We start from the raw sequence: 25,927 nt of genomic DNA, 5'->3' as shown, positions 1-25,927 counted from the left end.
ATGTTTCAATTGTAATTCTATTTACAGTTTGTCTTGATTTTGATCGAGACCACTGTTATCAATTTAAACCTTAAAATCTGTTGCATGCCGTGAATCCGGCCGTCATATGATGGATGATAGTGGTGAAGGTGCTGAGAGGACTGGTGGACAGGGCAGACCCTTACACCTGAGCAGCCAGCGATGGCCTGGCCACATGCTGTTCGCATCATTACACAGCCTCAGCCTACCTCTGGAGCTGTCCTGATTAATGAGCTCCACCAGGCCAAACGGCCCGATGGAGGCGTTCCATCCAGACTATAGCCCAGCCCATCCATCCTGAGTCTCTAGTAGAGAGTTACGTTACTGTACATCTCGTCTGGGGCTAGGCTCCTCAGCCTTTATCCCACTCCCTGATTACATGGGCTGCTGGGTGCAGTGAGGGCAGGATTCAATATTGTACGCTTACAAACACGGAAGTGGGGATGAATGCAACACAAAATGAATAAAACACAAAATGTCAGTATTGTGATCATCACATGCACAATATAATTCATTGTATCAGATATAATGGGGTTTATGTGTTATTTGAGGATACAAATGATCCACAATCCACTGGAAATAATGCCATTGATTTAAAACACTGTTTCAGCGATGAGGCAAAATTGTGGATTACAACTGTTTTTATAAAAAGAGGGATGTCATATCTTGGAAGACTGATATGCTTATGTTTTTGGCCATAATAAGTCCTTTCATCATATCAAGCATGACAATATTAGGCATCAACTTTATCAGATAGCATAATTCAAATCAAAATGTGTTAATACGCAACAGACATTAAGGTAGACATTCAGTTGGCTTAAATAGTTTCTGAATTAGATGTGGCTGCTCTCAGTGGCAGTTTTTGCCAAAATTACAAATTGCCCACTGAAAGTCATTCCCTCAATGACATATTCCAAATTTCTCACAGTGCACTAGCAGCGCATGCATCAACATGCAGCTGGAGAGATCAGTTCAGTGCATGACAATAACGGACATGCCATTTCTCCATCCACAGGGAAGGAATGGCTATAACAAATGAATGACTTTCCGTCTGCCCCTTTAGATGTTTTGCCACTGCAGCCAGATGCAGCAACCAGATGCACACAGTTTGTCTGCTACCTTGCCGCTTCAATAACTCTCATTACGGTAATTGTTGCTTAATGTTTTCATAATCTGCTGCTTACAGGAAACTGTTTTCCTTTCTCTAATAACATGGCTGCATCCCCATGGTCCTATTCTTTTTAAAAATCTTTATCTATTTTCATGCCAATAATGAATCGGGAACTGTCCCAGCTGGATGCTTTCCCTGATCGAAGAAAGTCCCGGGGAGATTAGGTGCTGGTTTGAATGAGAGACAGAGCCATCAGAGATTTCACTCTTCTGATTTAATGAGTCACTCACATGCCATGTTGGCAGCGGCTCTCAGCATCTGGCACTCGGGTGGCCGTGCACATTCATAGAGTTTACTTACATTTCACCTCTGCCGTTACTCAGAATGAGTGATTGCCTACTTAGCCCTGCTCTATAGGGCGTTGCCATCCTGAAAACACACACACACACACACACACACACACACACACACACACACACACACACACACACACACACACACACACACACACACACACACACACACACACACACACACACACACACACACACACACACACACACACACACACACACACACACACACACACACACACACACACACACACACACACAAGTATTTGATTGGAGTGATAATCTCAATATCACAAGGTATTAATGAATTATATTACGGCTTGCATAGAGCCAAAAACAATCTATATTTTTGTGTCAAGATTTGTGTCCATGCTGGAGGGTAAAATGGTGGGCAATTACTTGTAAACCTCTTTGCAGTGTGAAAGTACCCCCTTAACTGTTTCATTATAGTTTTTTCGATGTATGTATAAGAGTGATAGCAATATATATTTGCTATGTTATGTATTATATGTTATAATATATTTTTTAATGGTTTGAATACATCCAGTCTATCAAAGGCATTGCAGTCAACAAGTGATAGTGCCTCATGACAGCCTTTCTTATTACCAAGGATAAAAACATAAATAGTGTGAGATTAAACAGTCACAGTAATTGTGTGTTTCTAATTAACTTCACCTGGCAGCTCTTCAGTGTGTGTACAATTAGTGAGAACTTCCCAGTTGAGTATTTTGTTCAGCACATCAACAATTTGTGTACACACAGCAGGGTACTGCAACGTGAAGTGTGTAGACATTTGTCACGTGTTCTGCGTTCAGAGCTGTTATGTGATGTAAGTCGTAGTTGCCACAAGTACAACATATATGCAGGATGAATCAATATTAACAGGGTTGAACTTTGTCAAGTAAAACATTTCCCCTCCGTTTAGGTCAGTGGCAATAGTTTTCCTTTCTAATCATTGCTTTCAAGCATCGACTAAAATGTTTTCTGAGGATGGCATTTCAATTTGCTGATAGTGTTTCCGAGAGACCCCTGAGTTTGCTATCAGCAATAATGATGACCGACCAATCCATCTGTGGGTCATTCATTCTCTCTAATTATCTCACATGTGCATTCTGCCTGGCCATGACATTTAGCAAGGGCTTTTTCAGTCACAGGGTGGGCTGAGATGCCATTAGGTGATAAGGTTCATTTATTGTGGGGCTCTCATCAGCACATTTTCCTGCCTTAAGGCATAAAATACAATCCACACTGATTAGCATCAGTCCCATATCAGGAGAAACATAATAGCCCCACTATGAAGGTGAACCTTTGAGGGCGCAGTCTTTACTCAAGGCAGACAATTGCCACAGATTATTTGCAGTTAGTGGATTATCTCTCCAGCTTTGTGTCCTGTGTGTTGCTCACACAGGGGAGGCGGAGTTATTTTGTATTCTCACAATGTCAACGTAGAATTCTCTAATTAAATCATTAAGTAACGCCATGTCCTTCATTCATTGGTTTGTACCTTGATGTAATGTTGCTGTCAAGGTTTATTAATTGATATAAAGACAAATTAGAATCGAGCCGATGTGTTTCGCCAGACTCAGTAATTGAAATGACCAGGCGCCCTGTTTGCCCTTGAGAATCAAGTCCTAAAGAATAGCGGAAAGTTTGTTTTCACCCAAATAAGCACTATCAATCTTCCTATCGTTTTTTATACAATATGCCTTTTCTTTCACTATGCTTAGTTGACTCTATCAGATGTGATCGTTTACAAGCTACAGTGACACAGTGTAATAATGACATGGATTACATAAGAGAAACCACCTCCAGCGGTTGTTAGTGGATGTAATGGTTAGGATAGCTAATTAGTTGGGTTGGTTGTCTTTGATTTATATAGTCTTTCCTATCATTCTTTAATCAGCTGAAAGCAATGATCCATGGGCAGACAAAACCCATTTCATTACAAAGCCTGTGATCGTGACGGAAATGCCAAGCTCTGAGATGGGAGTTTAGAACTCACATTACATTGTCACATTCTCTACAGTGATTATTCTCATAACTGAGTTGTAATTAGACACGTCACATCCTTTAAGGAGTTTAAAGACAACATGCTGGGGAATAATTACCTTAGGGCGGTACATTGAAGATTCAGACAACAAGTCATCTAGCTCCAGATGAGAAGAATCTGAATAACATAAGCCACACACTAATGTCAAAATCTAATATGATCATAGTCTTATATTCACTTAACTAGTAGACTTGTCGTTGATACATTTGAAAATGTACTGGTTGTGGTTTAATGTGGCGCAATATAGGCTGAAAAAGTGTGGGTTGTAATGTGCTTCAACATCAAATGCAGCTGGTTTACACTAAACACTAGCATTTAAACGTTGAACGTTAAAGTGGCATTTTCTAATGTTGCAAATCTGAGATCATTATGCGACCACAGACACAAAACCAACAGAGAACCGGCTGCCTTGGAGGGTCTGAAAAGAGAAAGCAAGGAGAAGTCAGGAGGGACATAAGTTCGATCAGTGGCAAGCGAGAAGAAAAGAAAGAGAACATGAACTGTGGAGATATATTGAGAAAATCAATAAGCAAGAAAATAACTGTTATGAACAAGTTGTGACAGATGGACATGTACTCTCTCACCCAGACTTCACCAACACCATTCTCACGTTGTGCTGTTTTTTTGCCGCTATCCTTTTGGAAAACATAACCATTTGAGTACAATATGCCTGTTTGATTACAGGATTTGATTTTTAGAAGGCTGTGGACGGAGAATTAATATTATCTTAGAAGAGCTGAATCTTTAGAAAATAACTAAAGTAAATGTTGGGTAGCCTACAATAAAGCTATGTGATCTGACACGGGTCAACTCCCTATAGATTTGCTAACTGGGACACACAGCATGAACATGAGTTGTGCATTATACATGTGTAATCTATTAACAGCAACAACCATGATACAACTTCTTGCTACAGTTTGCAGCAGTTTCTGTGATTTTTGACAAATATTCAGCATGCCGTTTGTTCCTTTAATCATTGAAAAGAATACTTACTACATAAAAAAGAATGCTAAAATATACAAAGCATGTTACCCTCCGCACTTAAAACAAAGCGTACAATCATAGTTAGGTAAAATATACCAGAAATATAAAAATGCCTACATAATGTAATACACGCTCACCTAGTGATCAATCATGTAATTGGTTGCTTTTTCAAGGTATCTGGGCCCCATATCCACAATTTACATTCTCTATTAAGGGAACTCTTTTCACATCTGCTTCATTAGGTTATCCGCAAAATATCAATCCATATGCTCTGATCGTTATTCATACTGTAAGCTCCTCCAGGTGTTGAAGTCAAAGCCATACAAGCATGTTCTCACTGTGCAATTTCTGACAGCTATTCACACCTTAAAGAACACATCATATTAGATTTTATTTGGAGCATACCATCCGGTTCATCCGTAGAATAGATTAAAAAGCATCCCAACCTTTGGAAATACTTAATCACTCATTATTTTTGCCTAAAGGCTAATTTATTAAAGATTTGTCTTCCTTAGCATGTGACGGCTTGGTGTTGGTCGTGTGGGAATAAACAGATTTGTTTCCAATGTGTCAGTTACCATGGTGAATCAGACAATGTCATCACCACCATCATGCCAAAGCATCTCTCATTCCCTGCAGCAGGAAGCAGCAGGGCATGGGAAGACCAGCAGACCACGAGTTCTCCCACTGCCTCTCTGCTGTGCCGAATACAAGGGCACCTCTGAGCAGAGGACAGCCTGTAGAAAGGGAAAACCGAACACACGTTCACATTTTCAAAAACCGATATTGGCAAGTGCTCACACTCCTTTTTGTTGGTTCTTCTGATGTAATGGTACATTAACATATTTCTATTTTGGCTATAATTTTGTGAACAATCAAAGACTGTTAAGCTTGCTATATGTTGATGCCACTGCTTCAAAATCAAGTAGAATGGGCTTGGCTCTATTTTCAAAGTCAACTTTAATGTCAATCTTACTCAGTTTGTGTTTACAGACAGAGAGATCGAAATGACGTTTCCAACAATCCCGAATGTAAAATTATACAGTATACAGATATGTATAAAAATATGTACAAAATAACAGTCACTTCAATATCAATACTGTACTATTGGTGTTTGAAGTGAACAAGACGAACTAGACGAACAAACGTTAAAAACACTAAAGACTCAGGAGAGCTAGTGGCCGCTGCTGCTGTCTGCGCCGCCATCTTTCTCATCATTATTTCAAGATTCAAAGGTTTTATTGTCATATGCACATACAGTGTAGAAATGGCTAAGAAATTCTTATGACCCGAGCTCCTCCAACAATGCAACACATATAATACAATACAAAAATACAAATACATATTAAAAATAGTGAAGAATATGATACAAGAACAGAATGTGAAATTAAATATTGTACATTAAGACAAAATTAAATACGGTTTATTGCGGTGATAACTATTTAGATAAAACAATGTGCACCAATGTCCAACAGTCAGACACGAAGAAACACATCAAGATGAGGCAGAAGAACCTTCGACACTGACAGTCGCATCAGCACCCTAGAATTCAATGCAGCCATTGGTAGAACCCAAGACCCCATGTGTAGAGTGGAAACACCTTTGATTGAATGAAACAAGTCCACTTCAGATGGTGTTTGAAGTTCTGCAAGAACCAAATGAAATTGCTAGCTGGAGTGGTAGCTGACGAGATATGTGAGGGAAAGATGGTTCATGGGGGGAAGTGGGTTCACTAAAAATAATAAACTCCAACACTTCAATAATACACTGCACACAAACAGATGATATCTAGCAATGCAAGAGGATTTCAGGATAGATGTATTTTCCCTCCCATTTAAGTAGCATTCAGAGACTCAGTTCCCTTGATCATTCATTTTCATCGGCAGAGTTGATGAAGCATTATTTGTTCATGCTATTATTAGTTCACGCTTTCAGTTTCATCAGAAACTCCAAAGCTATTTCATGATTATCTCAGGGATGACATTGAGATGATATTACAGAGTGAGTTCCACACTAGCACATTGCCACAGCCTCTATGGTGAAGCAGAACCATATATAAATGCATTGCAGTGCATCTAATAAAGGCTGCACAGCATGGGTATCACTGAGGGATTACATTCAGAGACATTCGGCTCATTAAACTGTAATGTCATATGTATCTGTACAATTCTTTGAAGCAAAGAAAAGTGTCCAACTTTGACATTATCTTCACCTCCTGGAGCAGAGGTTTGTGGGAGAACATTGATGAGTCATTACTTTGACAAAAGCCCCTTTCCTGTTATTACCTTTTCTAGGAATATGCAGGGGAATTGTCCTCTGTCTACTATAACTGTAATTTCTATCAATCATGATAGAGGGATTGTCAAGTGGTGCAAGAGGGTATGAGAGAAAGAGATCAGGAACAGTTCTGGGAGGACAAAGCCTTGTTTATTGTTTTTTTTATCTTATTTCTGTAATGCATTATATGTCAAACATCACCTGCAGTGAAAGGCATTCCAGAAATACAGTGTGTCTGTTGAATAAGGTTTTTTTGTTCAGGCAGCATTAATGCATGATCTCTTGATTTTCATTAAAGTTAAGCGTGTTCATTTGCCCTGCCCCCTGCGTTTATCAGACAAAGAGTAATAGAGGCGTGTCCCATTACAGTTTTAAAATAGCCCTTAATTAAAATCGCCGCAATTCAATTAAGATGAGTTAAAGATTCATGTATGTTAATTACAAAATTAAACAGTAGGTAAGCATTATGTGCAAAAAAAGAGGGAGAGAGAGAGAGAGAGAGAGAGAGAGAGAGAGAGAGAGAGAGAGAGAGAGAGAGAGAGAGAGAGAGAGAGAGAGCCTCAAGTGCTGCTCTGTTCATTCACTGCCTGTACTTCGATTGTTTACCCGAGACATTAAATGTCACGATCACATCTACACAATAGGAGACTAGTCAATGTGCAAATATGGCATTATCACATTTTCTTTTTATGAGGTTGACATTTTACCAATGTAATTACAATTTATCTCCAAATCATTATATACCTATATTTAGAAATAAGGCCTGCTTCTCCACAAGTGCGAGGAAACGGCTTGTAGCTGCTACATTTTTGCCGCTCTTGGACTACGGGGATGTTGTGTACATGAACGCCTCAGCTCACTCCCTTCATCTGTAGGACGCTGTTTACCATGGGGCTCTGAGGTTCATAACCAACTGTAAACCCCTCGCACACCATTGCACGCTGTACGCTTTAGTCAACTGGACATCATTATCAATGCGCAGATCACTGCACTGGTACAAACTGATCTATACCGCTATGCTTGGACTGCTGCCCCTCTACATATCTACTTACATATCACACAAACAGTACAGCTATAGACTAAGATCTCAACATTACATCACTCTGTCCGTCCCCTCAGTAAGCACGGTGCTTGGGAAAAAAGCCATATCGTACTCTGCCCCCTCGATCTGGAATACACTTCAGCAGGAACTTAAGCTGACCACTTTGATACCCATCACGGATTTTAAACTCATTTAAAAAAAGCTGGAGAAATCATCTGACGGTGTTTGCACCTGCTATATCTGACTGCTGTATATGGATTTTAATGACTACTTTGTTACGATGTTGTATTTTAGTGTTGCCTCTGTGTTTAGTGTCCTGTCTGTCTGTAACTTTGTGTGGTAGTGTTACCACTGACAGGTCTCTCTTGAAAATGAGACCTTGTGTCTCAATGAGATCTACACCTGTATAAATAAAGGCTAAATAACAAAATAAAAAATACCCTGGTGGTGGAAAACAATGCTTAGTTTAGCCTAAAAAAGGCAATCTCAGGCTAAGGCAAAACTGCTCATAGTGATTGCAGTGGAGTATGTCTCCCATAACACCTTTGACTGTGTCTGCCAGGAAGCAGTCATCACGGCAGAGTTAATCCTTTACTTCAGTAATGTCAGCTTCTTAGTGTTCTTTTTTGAAGTGCACTAATCACTACATGAATGGAACATTTTGCATCTCAGAGTTATGTCTGAATAATCCCAAATGGCATGTTTTATACGCATACCCAGTGAATGGTGACAGAAAAAAGCTAGCCTGTTATGAAAGGCAAGTGCAGGTGTTACACATGCAGTATGCCCCTAAAGTCCTGAAAAAGTGGCACAGGAAATGTTAACGAACCATTGGCCAATATATGGTCTCCCACTGCAGATAATGGAATTGACGAATGGTTGCATTTGACGGTAATGTTTGCTCTGTTATTACTTTTCTTGGAGTAGGAAGGGCCATTGATGATTTAAGAAAGCAAGAGGTTGTTTTTCTACCACATACTGAGAAATATCAGAAACTCTCAGCAGTAGTTATGAACTCCACAAAATAAAGTGGATGCTGAAGAATAAAAAACTGTCTCTAAATATGCGCGAATGAGGCCTGCTTAGAATTTCACATGACTAATTGCAGCAAGTGTTGTCTGCTTTTTCAGAGCCTTGGTCAGAGCCATTGATTCTTACTTGCACAAACATCCCTCAGATAAAAGATCAATGAGTTGGGCTGACTAGACTAACATAATATGTCTAGCAGAAGGGTTGTATAGCTGAATATTATTCAACTATACAACCCTTCTGCCCCTCAGCACTCTCCCTGCTGCTACAGGATGTAGAGGGGGGGGCAGCCGGTTAACAAGGACCATGTATTCTGGTCATTTTGCCAACAATGGAAAAGGCCGCAATCTCAAGTAACCTACTGAATCTAACCATAGTTTATGCCTTTCTGTCCATTGTGGATGTTCCTCATGTGTCTAAATGGTTAGAATCTATGACTGCTGTTGAACTGTAAACTCAAAGACCTATTAGGTGAATGTCCTTAGGTCATATCATCGAATCAGCCTTATGACCAAGTCTTCTTTCCATATTTGGATTATGATATACAAACATACAGCAGCAGCCTATTTTGCCACTGTTTTCCAATCAATAGAAAGTCCCAGAGAAATTAATTAATAAGGTCAAAGCAGGGGTTGTTTCGAGTTCAGCCTTACCTGAGCAGAATTAAATAGCTAGTCAGAGTTCTCAGTTTGTCTATAGCTGGAGGTGCTGCGGGCAAACATAACGGTGTTTGTAGGGCAGAGGAGCTGAAAGTGTGTGTTTGTACGCTAGTTGGAATTTTACGAGTTGTAATATCTCACCTTTTTTCACTAATGTAATCTTGAGAGCGATTTCTAGAAAAATCTTGATTCCTTAAAAAGGTAATATAATCCGTCTTTGACATCATTTATAAAGTCTACATGTACGAATTATGACTTATTGAGATGAGCACTTCATGCAGTCTGTCAGAAGATCAAACTAAAAAGTAGCCTACATGTAAAGTCTGCTTCAACATTAATAATTCATGGCCATTTGTAGCCGTATGATTTTAACTGGTATGTGATGGTTCAAAAGTGCAGTCATAGATAATGAACGTTCTGTAGTGTCAGCTGTATGTTCTTTGTTTATGGGCCTTTTCTAATCAGCATGTTCCGCGTTCCCTCCTGTAATATCGAAATTGAAGCAACTTACATTGTGCCTTCCCCCCCTTGGTAGAGAGAGGACGCTCGATGACCTTCTCACTGTGTTCACTATCATAATGTGATCTGAAAAGGTCACAGAGGACTACACTCATACTAATGATATGTGTCGTGATTGATAGCATTTGAGGTGTATTTGCACACGAAGCAAGTGTGTTTTCAAGTAATATTCAACAAGGAAAGACAATCTTTTCCCCTAAAAAACGCTACTTGTATTTACATAAAATAATATAGACTGTCATTTCATTGATTGAATAATGAGGTCCATTTTTATGTCAGAAATATGTTTTACATTTTTTTTGGGAGTGTATCACTTTGCCTACGGATGAATGTCCCCTAAAACTTCCAACAGCCTAAAGTGAACCAGCTAATTCAGCATCATTTGTATGCAGATTTGCATGTCTGTGTTAATGTCAATAGAACACATTAATGCGCCCTCATGTTGAGGATCAGACGCTGTTGGTTTGAGATTTTGTTTGATTAAGCATTTGACAGATTTACTGGTTAGAGGTGAAGGTTTATTGATGACTCAATAATGTTGTTGCTGTGCATGTAAATAAATCTTATTCCTCATAGTCTTCTCTTTTTAGTATTCATCACACCTTGAACCCCTCTGGCTGGGCTGGGCTGCAAAGCCGTCCATCTCTTTAAGTGACTCGCCCTTCATCCACAGAGTTTTCTTGGATGTTTTAATAACAGTTGGAACATTAGAAAGGTGAAAATGGTTTTCATTTTCAATTTAACTACTGAAGCATCTGTTCGATTTACAATATTACATAGAGCGTTAAAACATATCGCAATAACCTGTGAGGATATCAGACGTTCTTTCCCCTATAAAGTGAGCATCTGCTGTCTTGTTACTATGCAAATAAGACACACTTCCAAACTGAGAATGACTTTCTATAGCCGTGATAAAAAAGTTTTGTTCGGATATACATAGTATCCATGTGTATATTCGACACACAATTGACAACTTTAGTGTAGGTCTTGTAGACATAACTATAAGTGTTAAGTAAATAAGTACAATATTTCAATAAGTGCTCAACAGAAAACATTAAGTAAATGGTTCTATTATTTTAATTATATCATTTTATATTGTAAAACATTGACACCCCGGGCTTTTTTCCCAGTTGATTTCCCGCACTCATTCTGACTCAAAGCCTAAAGCTACAGTATGCTGAGTGAGCACAAAACACCCCTATCAGTAACAGAGACAGAGGGGAACATACAATTGTGTCCGGTCCCGCCCTACTGTCTTGATAGATAAATACAAATGTTATCTGCCATGTTAATCTCCAAGCCCCCGACAAATCCGGTAATGATTTTGGATATGGTTTTGAAAATATTAAATTATACACATTTTGGGAAGCTCAATATTCGGCGCACAATGCAAAGGAGGTGCTACATAAATATATCCCTGCTTTTGAGACGGTCCAGTCAGATCAGATTACAAGTATTTAAAAAAATAGTAGTAAATTAAGGAATTTTAAGTGTGGTCTAAGTTCCATGATAACTAGGTGCAATGCAATTTGTTGGTTTGTGTCGAGTGTGCTGGTTGTGTGAGTGTTAGATAGAAGAATGCCTGGAGGATGGGGACAGTAAGAAAAGGAAATGTACCTAGTGAAAATGTCACTGCTGCTAGTAACACAGCTGTTAGTCATTTATCTTTGTACAGTCAATAAATCAGTATTAAATGCAGCTGCTCCAGACAAGTTCACCTACACTCGTGCTTTGTAGTTTATCTTGCACTTTGAAAGGTAGCACAGTTTCTGAGAAAGAGTTTGAGATGTTTGCTAACTTTTGAGAGGATGATATTTCTGCTTGAGGAAATTCTACTTGTAAAACGGCTGCTGAAAAGAGGAATACAATAAATAAAGTTCCTTTTAATTACGCACACCTCATAGAGGAAATGCATTCTCTTGCGAACTGTACTCAACGGCACTGCACACTTTTGAATCATACCTTTCCAACATGTAATTGTGTTGTCGGAAACTAGTAACAAATATTGATTTCGCTCGAGAATAAGCTGTCTGGTTATTTCAAAAGCCTGGAATAATTGTTTGGATGAAGGCTAACGGAACAATTAGCCAGAGGAGAGGGAAAAAACTTGGCCAGCCTATATCATTTTTTTGGCTCCAGAAATACAATCAGTACATGCAAGATATCTCCTGGGACTGAGATGCTAATGGACCCTTAATCTGCATACATTAGCATATCACAAAAACGAACAAGGACATAGAGGCATCGTGTCTTTATAACTTCATTACTTTACTATGCATTGAGAAAGTCTTTGAGTAAATGTGACTGAAACAACATTAAGATGCTTTTTGGTGTAGAATTAATTATGTGTAACTCAACAATCTTTTCTAATCAAGAAACCTGAAGTTAGAGCACACTATTTGCTCAAAAGGTCTTTCTGCAGGCTTTAGACAACGCATACTTGAGGGAGAAACATCCAAACTCATTATTCAAGGCATAGTAGGTAAAAAAGAACAAATCATATTCTTTATTCTTGGACTGTAAGTACGCCATATTTTCTACAGTATCAGAAACCTATATTTTATCTTCCTCTAATCATGGAGGAACTGTACAGTTTAACATAACTTACAGGGGACATCACAAAAGGACCTTAATCAAAACTGAATACCCTCAGAGTTGATGTCTCTTCGTTGCTCTTTTAAACGTGTACCGAAATCTGTTCATTTCAACAAAGACAAAACAAAATGTCACAAGCAGGTTTTCTATCCCCCGTCTCTCTCTGTTCTCGCTCTTTCTTTCCATGAGCAAACATCAAACGTTGCCAGAAACCAGACACAAGATAAACAGTTCATTAAAAATGGGGGCATGCCATCATTCAGAGAATCGCTCCACTCAACCTGCACCACAATATAGAAGAAATAACAAGGCAAACAAACAAAGCAGTCTCATCCAAGGCATTACACCTGGACCAAATTATTTCTTGGACCAGACAAATCATAGACGAGAGGATTAAGTGATGAAATACAACAGAAATGTGCTCCATCAGAGGACAAAAAAAGAGCCTGAAAAAGAGATAGGGTTTTTGCATGGGAGACGCATAAGATACTCAAATGAGATTTATGCTAGAACCTATTTCAGATATTTAGCAGCTAGATAGAGAGTACATTTAATCCGTTTCTATTCTTATGAAGAGACTGAGGCTTATATAATGTCTAGCAGGTTTCTTACGTAACTTGAAGATGAATACATTCCGTTTTCACAGGGGTACTATTTCTTCAAATTCTGTTGAATTACAACTATATCTTGTTTATTGTCTTGACAGGGTGGAACAGAAAAACTCAGAGCTATTTAGTGGACAAGAAGACCCCCATGTGTTTAAATATGTTGTAATTGGGTTGACTGGTAGATGTAAAGCTACAAATGGAGCTCTGGGAGAAGAGCAAACAACTGTATGGACCGAGTGATCTTGTATTTCTAATGTCACACCTTTGGCGGTTTTGTAGCTGTAGAAGGCGTCCCTGCATTAGAGGCAATACAAGGTGTTGTGTTTTACGTTGCACTAAAAGAGTGAGATTGTAGATTCATATAGCCACCGTGCTTCATAGGATATCTTGGCTTAGACAAAGGGTTAGGAGCGTGGGTATCATGATGATCTTACAATAGAATCCCTGCTCCAACACAATGAGCTAATTGGTGTGGTTGAGGTATTTTATAAAGGTGATTTCTTGAGGCCTTCATGTGTAGGCAGCCCATTATCTTGGGTAATAACTGGAATGTCATGGACGATTACAATATAAGGAAAGGTTTCTAACCTTGGAATGCTCTGTTGAATCAAGTTTACTCTTCCATCATCTGGACCTAGATCAGAAAGAAAGGATGGGTACATGTGGATTGATAAGTAATGAATGCATACAGGGTCAATGCTAAATTCCCATACTAGATTCATAGTTGTACCTTTAACTAAAACATATTGATCTATTGACAATAGAGATTACATACCAAGAAATAGATCTTTCTTTTTTTTTAATCAAACAAAGCATTATAACGATCATAGGAAACAAAGAAAAACGAGATACTGGTCATATTATAATACAATTTGGCTTAAAGGCTATTTAAATCACCAGTTATTCACCACAACAAGTGATGTAGTTGTCAGCACACTAGGTCTTTAGCATCAAATGATGGTGGTGCAGTCGTGTTATTGCGGTAATGTTTTATTTGAAAACTCTATTTCAAGGGTTGAGAAAGGCCAAACCTTGCTACAGGAATGACAAGATGAAAATAGATGTCCCCTAGATTTCTCCTGAAGATAGTCTGATATCAGCGTGTCTGTCGTCCTTCACCCCCATCCCTCCCAAAGGGGAGGCTCCAGCAATTATGAGGGAAGAAATCTGTGACAGGTAATGGGATTTTCTCCGCCATTACAGATTATAATGCTTCTCAAGGGATGTGCAGGTGGTATAATACAACTTTCTCTCCTTCAGATGATAGGCACGTCATTTATATCTTTGGATCAGATCCTGCCCTCGATATGACACAAAGACAAAGACGCTTCACAACGCACTTCTATCCTAACATCCTTGAACATTCGCATCTGACAGTAGCCAGGGAGCAAATGTATTTTGCAGGATGTAATGAATCATAATTCAAGACATTCAATAGAGAGATAATTGCAACAACAACAAAATCTCGCACTGAACAGCTCTGTGGGTCTTGTTGGCGCAGGATTTGGATGATTTTCACAGAGTAAGGTCTATTTTCAGGTGAGAATGTTTAATACTCACGTTTCCACTTTGCACAAAGACAAGCAGCCATGTGCAGTGGCAGACTTGGCTGCATTAAATTACCAAAGACAGGCTAGACACATCAAGCCCTCAGCAGAGGCATTCAACAATCTTGTTTTCTAAATTCTGTTTCTACCTAAAGCCAGAAAGCGATAATAATAGAAATGAAATGCCTTATTTTGTTGTTGTGCTGTCTAAGGTATTGGACACAACTGAAAAGCCTGCAAGTGTCAGAGTAAATGCTTATGCTCTTTTCTTTTTGCCAATGACAATTACATTGAATGCAATTTTCATTGTTCAGTTGATTTATAAAAAGGGCAGTGAGGAAAAGTAGAATGGGTATTACTTACTATTCCTGAATAGTAGTTTGTAGTTGTAGTTTTAAGCATGTCATCAGATAGCTGTGAGGTTGATGAGAGGGAAAAAACCCAAATGCAGACAATTGTGCAAGTGCAAGCAGGCAGGCCAGGTCAGATGACTGGAAACACATGGCAAAAGCTTACTTAACAAACTGGGAAAAATGGGCTGCGATGGGCTGATGAGGGGAAGTGGAAACAGGTGAGCAGGTGGAAGTCTGAGGGTTCCTTGTGGACAGGTATAGAAGGCCATGGAGATTGTGTAATGAGATACATCATGATGATACTGCCTGGTTTATACACATTTTTTTGTCAATATGTATAAAACTGTTCAGTTTTTTCTTTGAAATTATTACTGTATATAATGTCATTATTTTTCTTCACAGCGGGCTGAATGTTGTGTAACATGACAGGCAGAAGATTTCAAGTTGGTATAGTTAATTCCCCTACTTACGTTGTTGTTTGGTGGTCATACCGCCAACATTATTTTTCATGCAGTTAACAGCAGCCACTGCTACAGTATACAGTACTGTAATACAGCAGAGAAACAAAATGAACAGACAAGTAAGTAAATAAGCAGTTCTGATTTGTTTTATCTTTAGGCATTTGGGCGCGGCATCAGGCAGTGCACGGCTGCTTGGACTGTCAAGCATTACAAGAGACATTTCTAATTGTTAGTGTGTTTCATAAATGGACACGCTTTTTAACTGCATGGAGATAATCAGGGTCTCATGTGAATATGCAAATCCTGTCTACATGTGTTGGATGGTGGATTTGGACAAGGCTAATGACCATGTTCCCTGACCAACTATGAGGAGAGGAACCTGAGGAGGGTGCTTGGGTAAAACAGGCTTTTGATACTCAGATCTGATCGGCATGACCCTGACTTAGATAAGCCGAATAAATATGGATGGCTGGCTTCCTAACAGCGAAAGAGACTTAACAGATAACACACAGATACAAAAGTAATACATATTTTCCAATGTTCCCATGTTTTCCCTTTTAATGACCAATCCACCTTCAGTAAAGTGTTCAATTACATCCCTTAAACCTCAACTAATGGTTATGTTTCATATGTTTGGTATAAATCCATATACATGACAATGTGTAGTCTATAATCATCCCTTCTCTACAATTTAACACATCAGATGACATTGACTATAGTGACATTTTGCTTTCTTAGACCCCTTTGATAGTCATAGTTATAACAGGAGCGACTCCACCTATTAAAGTATGTCATCCGAGAAGGGAATGGCTTTTAAATTGATATTTATTAATGTGATTTTCACGAGAGAGTTGTGTCTGTCAATATGGGTAGCATCTGCCAGAGATGAAAGATCTCCAGCAGTATAGCCTTTAATCTCGCCAAGACTTTTGTCATCTGCACAACTTGCAATTGGTATCACACTGACAAAAACACACAGATGTAAGCCAGCATACTCACAACACCCTGAGGAGGCAAAACAGTGCACCATAGCTGCTGAAAATGAATGCAGACTTAAATGGAAAGCAGTGAGACATGAAATACATATGGAAAGAAATATACTGTGCTCTAAGCAAATTGTATTTGTTGGGATAATCTTACTACCACAGACAAGAAAAAGGATCAGGCAAGGATACATTATTCATTTAAAATTAATGTTCACAGAAACGTACTGCTATCACTGGTTGAGGCAGTGCAATACAAGGTGTGAAAATGGCAATGTGAAGTCATATCTCTCTGCACTTTATTTACTGCTTTGAATGGCTTGCTGTGTAGTCCTTGAAAGGTGGAAGGCAGCATTATCTGTGATGAAATAAAATGTCTAAAAGTCAAGGATTTAAAGTTGAATTTGGTGTTTACAAAGGACGTATCAAGACTTCGATTGGAAATCTTTGGAAGGACATAAGTAGCACCCAAGGAATACATAAATGGCCGTGGGGACTGAAAAAGCAGTTTTCAGACACAAAGGTGCAATTATAAGGTAATATTAAGTTATGAAATATTGTTTTATAATGAATATGTACGCTGGAGAATATGACAAATGAAACGTCAAGTTACGAATAATAGAAATGTGATCTTTACAAGCTGATAATCAGTGGATACAATGAGCCACTTGCAGCTTATTATATTAAGCCAAGCATGAATCTGTTGTAATGTGTCCTTTTTCTGCAAAGCAGTTAATTAAAGATAGTGGTGATGCTATGCTTCAAATCAAAAATATTTGTATTTAGTTTCGACAATTAATAAGCAGTGTGTGTCAGAGAGTAATGGTAAACATAATATATGCCAACGCAAATGAGCGATTGGTCTGTGCTGATTGTATGTACAAAAGGAAAAATAAAAAACAAAACAAGAAAAACACAGACAAACAATAACAACGACTAAAGTAATCCCCTATCACTGCCAGTGATCCTTATACACACGAATATATGCCAGACATATTGTTGGATGCGTATTATGCATGTAAAACAAATGCATATACACACACGCAACCTACACATACACATTTGCTGTATACATACATGTATACATACATACATAGGCCTACATACATATGCTGCACTTAAGTTAAACCAATAACAGAATGATTTACAGAGTTTCAAATGCATTTATAAAAGGTCCCCAGGCTTCCTGAAATTTGCTGTTTGAGTATAGAAGCGAGTATCTGATCTTTTCAAGTTTCATACAGGACATAACATCTGTCAACCACTGTAGATGAGTGGGCGGGAAACTGTCTATCCATCTAAGCAGGATGGCTCGACGAGCTAAGAGGAGAGCAAAAGACAGAGATCGCCGCCGTTCTGCAGTTAAACGCATCTCCTTTCCTATTACCCCAAATAGGGCAGCCAGAGGATTTGGATCCAGTTCAATAATGAACACTTGGCATAGAGTTTGGAAAATCTCCGTCCAGTACATGCTTAGGCGGGGACCAGTACGAATGAGAGAGGCTTCATTCATTTGGCATTTATCACAGTAGGGACAAACATCAGTGATGCTATGCTTCAATAGCATGCATGTGAATTATTTCTATAAATTGCTCTCTATAAAACAAACATGTGCAAAAGTAAGTTACATGTTACTGAGAGAGTATATACGAAAGGCTAACGGATATCATCTGGCAACTGTGCTTTCACCCCGGTGGCGCTAACAAGCCATGAGGACTGGCTGTGAAAGGTCAGAGAGAGGGCAGGCGTGGATACTCTAATTCTAATGTAACACCACGAAGCTAACAACTCTGAAATGTATAACTTTTTCATTTGAGCACTGGTTTGTTTTTCCATTCCGTATACATGTGCAAATTATATCATCTGTGTTTACACTACTTTTATTATAGGACATGATATACCATGCCAGAGAAAATCTTCTGTATATTATCTAGTTTACCTAGATATCAGGCTCTTGTTATTCAGCCCTGCGCCAACACAGTTCTTGTTAATCTCTTTGACAAACATTGCATCTCAGTGTGCCATAAATCAAAGAAGAATACAGTTGTGGCTCCATCAGTAGGGTTTAATCTGAATGTATCAGCCGGTGACAACTCAGGGACAGAAAATCCATATGCCTTCTGTGTGTGGAGCTTTCTATTGCAAATTGCCAGATATCTTTTTTGTCTTGTGAATGACATAGGGTGTTGTTGACCAATCTGTAACAAAGCCAGCTGGTCGGAATGTAAAAAAAAGCCTGGCAGACTATTATAAGCTTAAAAATAGAGCATTACAATGAACATGTACATCATTACATGATACTCTTACAGCATCTTAACATTAGTGTGTGGAAATCCATTTAAACCAACTCTGAAAAAGACAGAAATGTAAACTACTCACAGTTTATATGCACCCATTCCCCTCCAACTAACTAAATCCAGGACTCATTTATGTCATGGAATTTGAAAGAGCACTACACAATACTGCAGTTTCACAAATCATCTCATACATCAGAGTGCATCTGTGTCTAAATGAGAGTGGTGGACATTTGAGTTTTCAGTGGAACATTACTGCCATCTAGTGTGTGCTATTAGTAGCTGCTGGGCCTGAAGACAACACTGACGGACATGTTTGTGGTGCTCTGCCATTTTATATTGTTTCTTGATTGGAAATTGAAAAAGGGAGCTATGGGTCAATAAATCGTAGGAAAAACAACTGGAAATTGCTCCTGCCTTCTTCAACAACAAGCTGAAGCACTTAACTCCCCAGTGAACTCGTCGTAAACAACTGAAGACTGCCGGTCTTTGTGGATTTGTGTGCACTGTGTTATGAAGGAGTGTGGCGATTAGCCAGATCATGCATGTTTAGTCAACCAGAGAAAAAAAATGTCCTTTCCTTTTCTTCCTTTTTCTTATTTTTAGGGTAGGCGGGGTATTTTCACTTGGTAGGATATTGCTGTATTACTATTTTTGGTCAAATACCATTGCTGTAAATAGGCTAATATCACAAGGAAAAAGTGTCTATTATCCCCACACACATAAGACTGCATGGAAGAAGAAACAAAATAAATTATAATTGTTTTTATATTGAATTTGTTTTAAGTACAACAAGAAGCAGATACATATAATGTATGTATTTATATAAAAGTATACAAAAGCATTTAGACATTGTGGCAATTCCCTTTTTCTGATAACTTTTACTTAAGCGTTACATATCTGTACACCTTTATTTCTGAAGGGGGTACCCGCCATATTTTAGAACGTAAAAAAAGAAAGATAATCAACCTGTTTAATATTATATACAATGTTGAACAATGTGACTATCATTATTCTACAAGAGTTCACCATGCAGACTTTACTGTGAGCCAGGATTTCTGCACTATGAATTGGACTTTCATCAGCCAGCAGAGGGTGGTACTAATGTATAGCCTACGGTTAACGGGGTCATGGTATTCAAAAGATGGTCTGGAGGTTTCAACAGACAACTTGCAGGAAATGAATAACTCCCATGCCCATATTAAGCCAGCAAATGGACTGATGGAGTGGTGCAGTAGTGAAAACTGGGAATTAAATATAAATGATTGTCATACTTCCTCAATTTTTGCTTATTTTGAGAATGTTTGTGTGAGAAGGTAATTAAGGGCAATGATGTTGAGTTAGAAAATGTACATGAACTTACTTTTTCTAATCTCACAACACTTTGAGGCGTTTCTGTCCCACAGAGTGTTTACCAGCCGGCTCTCAGTCCCAGCAGAAATATAAAATCAATCAAGCAGCACTGAATTATTTCTCCAGTGTGTACCAGTTGTTGTTTTTCCCTCAGAATTGTTATGTTGTTTTCCCCTTTTGTCTAACATCTCAACAAATGAGACCGGAATTCCAATTTATTGGACCAGAAAGAAACAATGCTGGTTAATCAGCAATGCATTTCTGTGTCTTTTCAAGCTATTTAAGCGAGTATAAATACTTGAGTAAATGTACATTTGTTATACTGTCTGTGAGTAGAACAATTACAAACACCTATATGATGCAATGTAAGGAAATACTGAAGCAAATACTACCTGTTAAACCGTTGTTTACTGTTTGTGTAATGACTCAATAGTTTCAACTGATTGCATAAAGCACTTCAAACCAAGGGTTAAAGAGTAGTTCACAGTTGCAGATAGATGATAAAAGCATTGGAATAACAAGCAATACTATTTAACAAAACAGGAAAACTCAGGGTAGAGAAGCTTCAGGATGTTGAGATAAGAATGGAAACACTTTGCATTATATGCAGCCCTCAAAGGATATATAAGAGTGCAATGTGCATGTATTGATTTATTTACTTGCGATTGCAACAAACTCAACTCTCAACAAAACCATGATCAACAATTAACACAAAAACAGACACTGTTATACAATAATAAAGACCAGCTTTATTTTGTCCTCTTACAATAGCTAGATACATGTAAGGCTTTTCCAATACATTGGATACAAGTGGTAAATGTGACGAACACTTCTATAATATCTAGCAATAAGTGAGGTTCAGCGGACTTCGCCAACAACTATATCTGCAGCTTGTATGTTTTCTTTTTGTCCAACATGAAATTGTAAGAATGAAAAGTCTTCATATTAATGACCGGATTCACTCCACTGACAAAACTGAAACTCACCCAAAATGAGATGAATTTTCTTTCTGACTATCATTAGAAATTGCCTGAGATAAAGAAAATAATATCAACATGTGAAACATTTTAACAGAAAAAACAGAAGAGTTCATTAGACTGGGATGTCGAAAAGGTAAATGGAATGCATTGACTTGAAAAAGCTTTGGACAGTTTCTCATGAAATACTATATTTGAAGTTGCTTGTTTTTCCCCAGGAAAGTGACACATGACGCAATGAGGAGATTATGCAAAATGATTAAATCCAGTTGCAATATTGCTCCCACAACACATAAACAATATTGATAAAGTAATATCCAATTCTCTTAGCCTAGTGTTAAACTAATCAGAGCAATTGTATCTGCTTTTCACCAGCAGCACTTCTAAGAACAGTTTCTCATAGAGATGAATAGTTAGCTCTGTTATAACCACCACTTAAATCATAAGTGACCTGAGGTATGGAGCAGTCTGTGAAGAAGTTTGGGAAGGCCAAAGTGCACAGTGCGTTGTCCTCTATGGACCCAGTCTCAGAGGGACAGTAGAGAGGAGGCTGGGCTGGGCCCGTACGAAGGCTCTCCTCTAGTTTCTTAGAGGGTCCCGAGCAGCTAGTCCAGGGTTCGGAGTACAGCAGTCCACCAACTAAATTATGAGCATCGTATGAAGCAGGATCCAGGCCTCCCATCTCTGGCAGCACACGGACCGGCATACTTTGATAAAGGTCCTGGTCGCTCACCATGTTGCTATAATCAGGCCCCAAGAGCTCGAAGAACTCCGCAGCCTCAGGATTTCCTCGCTCCAAGTCCTTCAGCGTCATCCCAGATGTGGAGCTGACTTTTGAGTAGTTGGCAGGCTCGGTGAAGAAAGAGGGGGGCAGATTGCGATGCCTTAGGGGTGGTTTCTTGGCTTTTTCACCTCTTATATCCTTTACAGGGCTAAACAGGGCTGCCAGGCTCTTGCTCTGTAAGTTTGCCTGGACTCCATCGCGTTTAGGCAGAGTTTTGCTCTGCAAAGGGCTGGGTTGAGCCAGGGGGGAACCCTGTCTTTTAACAGCAGCATCTGCTACATTTCCTGGGGTTATAATGCCAGTGCACCTTTTGATCTGCTTCTGTAGATACTTCCGGTGGTTGACTTTCCTCTTGGATTTCACCGGCTTGTCCAGAGCCAGCTTGATATTGCTGGAGGCTGAGTCTATGAAGCTCAGCAGATCCCTAGTGGTCTCCTTGTAGTCCTCGTCATTTTCTGCCTCACCGAGGAGACTCCCATCCAGGCCTTTCTCCACCTCGTACTCCATCACAGAACCAGGGAAGCAGAAACTCATGAACTGAGGGTTCATGATTGCAGTCTGAACAGCCATTACTCTGTTGAGCCCAGCGGCTAGACCTGTGGCATCCGCTGTGGTCCCTGAACTAAAAGTTTCTTCACAGCATGTCTCTCTCCAAACACCTGGGCCTGATGCAGCTCATGAAGTTGCTGCACACATTCCAGAGTAGAAGTGACGGGCTCTGAGAAAAGCAAGGAGATCTTTCGGGGGGCTGGACTAATGATGTCAGAACATCAAAGAGGAGGGGCAAAGAGAGCGCAGGACTTAACTCTTTGCTTGTGCCTGACCACCTGCATCTAAGAGGGATTTGTCTGAAATTCCCTGCTGTGTTGAAGACAATAAACTCTGTCAGAACTCTCCCCCTCTAGTTTAACTGTTTGTGTGTGCTCTGAACCAAAAGCGCTTTCATGAAACTGAAGGAAATGACTGTAACAGTGAGCAGAAAACCTTTGAAATACACATGAATAGTAGAGTATTTTTCTGGGTAGAATTACTAAACCAAAATCTGTCTTTTAAACTATTTGTTACATGATTATTAAACAAACAACAAATAACTAAACCAATTTCTTCAGCAGTAACATTTTCTCCAAAAATCCACAACTGATATCATTATTCGTGTGATTCCTGGTTGCTTTTCAAAACATTTTAACCACCATTCAAACACCATTATGTGTTTCCTTTCTGGAGTGACAAATGGAAGTTAAGTTGTAATCTAATTACTGCTCATTTAGGCACTGAAACAAACCACAAACCAAGGCTCTACAGTAGTGAGAAAGGCTTCTATTCTGTGGGAAAATCTGTGTGCACAAACAGATGCCACTATTAGGGGGAATCTTCCCAACTGCTCGCTTGTGTCTTAATCTGCTCATGGCAAAAGTTGATTTCTTGTGCGATCCCAGGCCAGTGGGAATTTCTGCCCTGGCCTGACAACTATTATGGGCTGCCTTTGACATAAAGCCCTACAGGGTCTAAATAGCCTCTATTCTTCGCCCGGCAGTGAAAGGGAGCTTTGTGCCAGAGATTCATTAAATTGCACCTCACAGCCCCTTCGTAAAATGGGTCTCAATAATGAACAGTCGATTTAACTAGAAAAGCTGCCGGAGCTGTTAAATTAAAGGGGAATAAAGTGCAGTTCAGGCTCAGTGTGCCAGAAGAAATGTTGACCTTAAGAAATCCTGGGTATGAAACTTCTGTTGTAAACAATAACGTATTTACAGGAAGTTTGTTGGCCGGCCGTGAATACAACGAAGGATGTGTCCAAGAGCCAGATTGTTACGCTGCCAGCACTTATCCCAATTTAAGTGGAATCATTTTGGAAGAGTTTCAAGTGTATAGACTATAAGACATAGTTTAACCACACACTCAAAATGTACAGCATTTACACATATTTGTATTGGTTAGGCAGAGAATGCAGAAAACTCATTTTATGATTATTATTACAATACGTTATGCTGCAGCTGAATAAAAAGATCCCCCCTCTTACTGAAGTGCATGTTGAGGTGAGGCAGTGACTCATTTAAGAGTTGAAAAGAAAAGTCTGAAGCAGAAGGGGAGTGAGGCCGTAAAAAAAAATCTTTCTTATGTTAATTCCTGGGGAGAAACAGCGAAAGTGATAGCACTGATCTAATTATCTGCGGCTTAACACTGTGACTGAAAATACAGAAAAACTCAAATCTAAAAGCAACAACTTAACAACAATAAAGAATATATTTTCCATTTATACAGATGGCCTTTTGATTTGACTAGAAAAACAAGAATTCATGTGTGGGAAGTGGGAACTACAGAGACTTTGCATATTCAACTCTACTGGAGTAATTGCCAAAATAAATTGTTGCAAATTCAACAATTAGTTCTTCACAGTGATAAGTGTCAGAGGAAAACGGAGCTGAGGCCGCATCACAACAACTCGTGAATTCAGGAGTGAGCTTTCAACGCCTACTCAAAGTGATTCTGCCTCCCTCTCTTAGCTAGCAGCACAATTTTGGCAACGTGACATCATCACAGGCAGCTATATCCCCCCTTTTTTCCCAGTCAAGGGACTTTGCTTTTGTGCTGGTGGGTCATTCACATCAGCGAGCCTGACGCACAGACCCCGGAAACAAGTTTCTATTGTTGCTTAAAGGCTGAGAGGGAGGGAGGGGATGGGTGGGGGCAGAGCAGCTCGGAAACAACATATAAACTGAGAGCATTTGACTTGTTTCTACTCCTGAGACCCTTAGTATGAGGTCAATTGTTAATTTATTCCTTTAATATATTTTATTTGGCCAGAATCAATGAGGTGAAACAATTGAATTTTCTAAATCTCATTTGGTTTGGTGCTTTGGGGGAATTTTAATTTGGAGAAAAGCATTAGTAGTCTGCAGTGCCTTTTCCAATAATCAAATTGCTACACAAGACCCTTTTTTTTTGTTGATAAAGTTAAACACTACAACCACACCCTCTGTCCCTGGGAATTTCCTTATTCCGCAGCACCCAACTTAGAGGGAGAAGGGTGCAACGTGATGTGACACACACAGGCTTAATCTCTTCCTACTACTGTGTGGTCCCTTGTCTGAGCAGGGACATACTCAGAGTTTGGGGTCGTAATAACACCTTTGATTGATGGCCAGTGTCAGAGACTAAGAAAAGGCTGGCAAAATTAATGACCTCTCAAAGTCCTGAGAAAAGTTTTAAGGATGGCATTTAGTCTGTCCTCCCCCATGTTTAGCTAGGTTTCTTTCTACTGGGATGTCTGAAATCCAGTCAAGCCTGTGACAAAATGCGGAGAAGTCAGGCTTTGTGCCTCCTGGTAGAAAATCATCCCACATACCAGTGCAGGACATGTTCCCCATCTGCTTCACAAAGTCATGTTATGTCAGAGCTTTAAAAGAAAGGGGGGGCAAGAATAGTTCAAAGGAAATAAAAAAAGCAAGAGTGTTCATCGCCCGTCTTAGTCTTATCGTGACATTTGAATATTTTAGCTTGACATTTAAAAAAGAGGGAATAAAAAGGAGAACTACAAAAGGATTCTTGGTTTCTGCCTTCCCTCATCCACTCACCGCTTCACTCTTAACCTTCCATCCGCCCCTCTCCACCTCCCTGGCACCCCAGGAGTTGTATTAATAATATTACTAGCAGGGGGGAACAAACCAGGGTCTATGAGCTGCCTCTGTGCTGCAATTTAGGGCTTTAATGGCAGGCAGTGAATGAATGCGTGCCAGGGGGAATCCCACAGGTTGGTCGGCAGGGGTGAGGTCAGCAGGCGTAGCTGCAATAATCTCCCACCACTGACTTTATTGGCCTCCTCCGATTGGGCTTTTATTAAATCTCAGCCGCATGCAATTGTTCCTGCTAGGTGGAAGTAACTCTTAAGTCTCAGTGTCTCTATAACAAGACAAAGAGTGGTCTCAACAT

At 39.4% G+C, this 25,927-nt stretch overlaps 1 protein-coding gene across 1 annotated transcript; it reads right to left on the bottom strand.

Moving 5' to 3' along the window:
- Positions 1-5,923: 5,923 nt before the first annotated feature.
- LOC117540439 (protein FAM181B) lies at positions 5,924-25,691 on the bottom strand. The gene has a single exon (XM_034207106.1). The coding sequence runs from the start codon at positions 22,565-22,567 to the stop codon at positions 21,611-21,613; it is 957 nt and encodes a 318-aa protein (XP_034062997.1). The 5' UTR covers positions 22,568-25,691; the 3' UTR covers positions 5,924-21,610.
- Positions 25,692-25,927: the final 236 nt, after the last annotated feature.

The sequence above is a fragment of the Gymnodraco acuticeps genome, unplaced genomic scaffold (genome assembly GCF_902827175.1).
Source record: "Gymnodraco acuticeps unplaced genomic scaffold, fGymAcu1.1, whole genome shotgun sequence".
Lineage (NCBI taxonomy): Eukaryota > Metazoa > Chordata > Actinopteri > Perciformes > Bathydraconidae > Gymnodraco > Gymnodraco acuticeps.
This window is presented reverse-complemented; position numbering and strand designations above follow the sequence as displayed.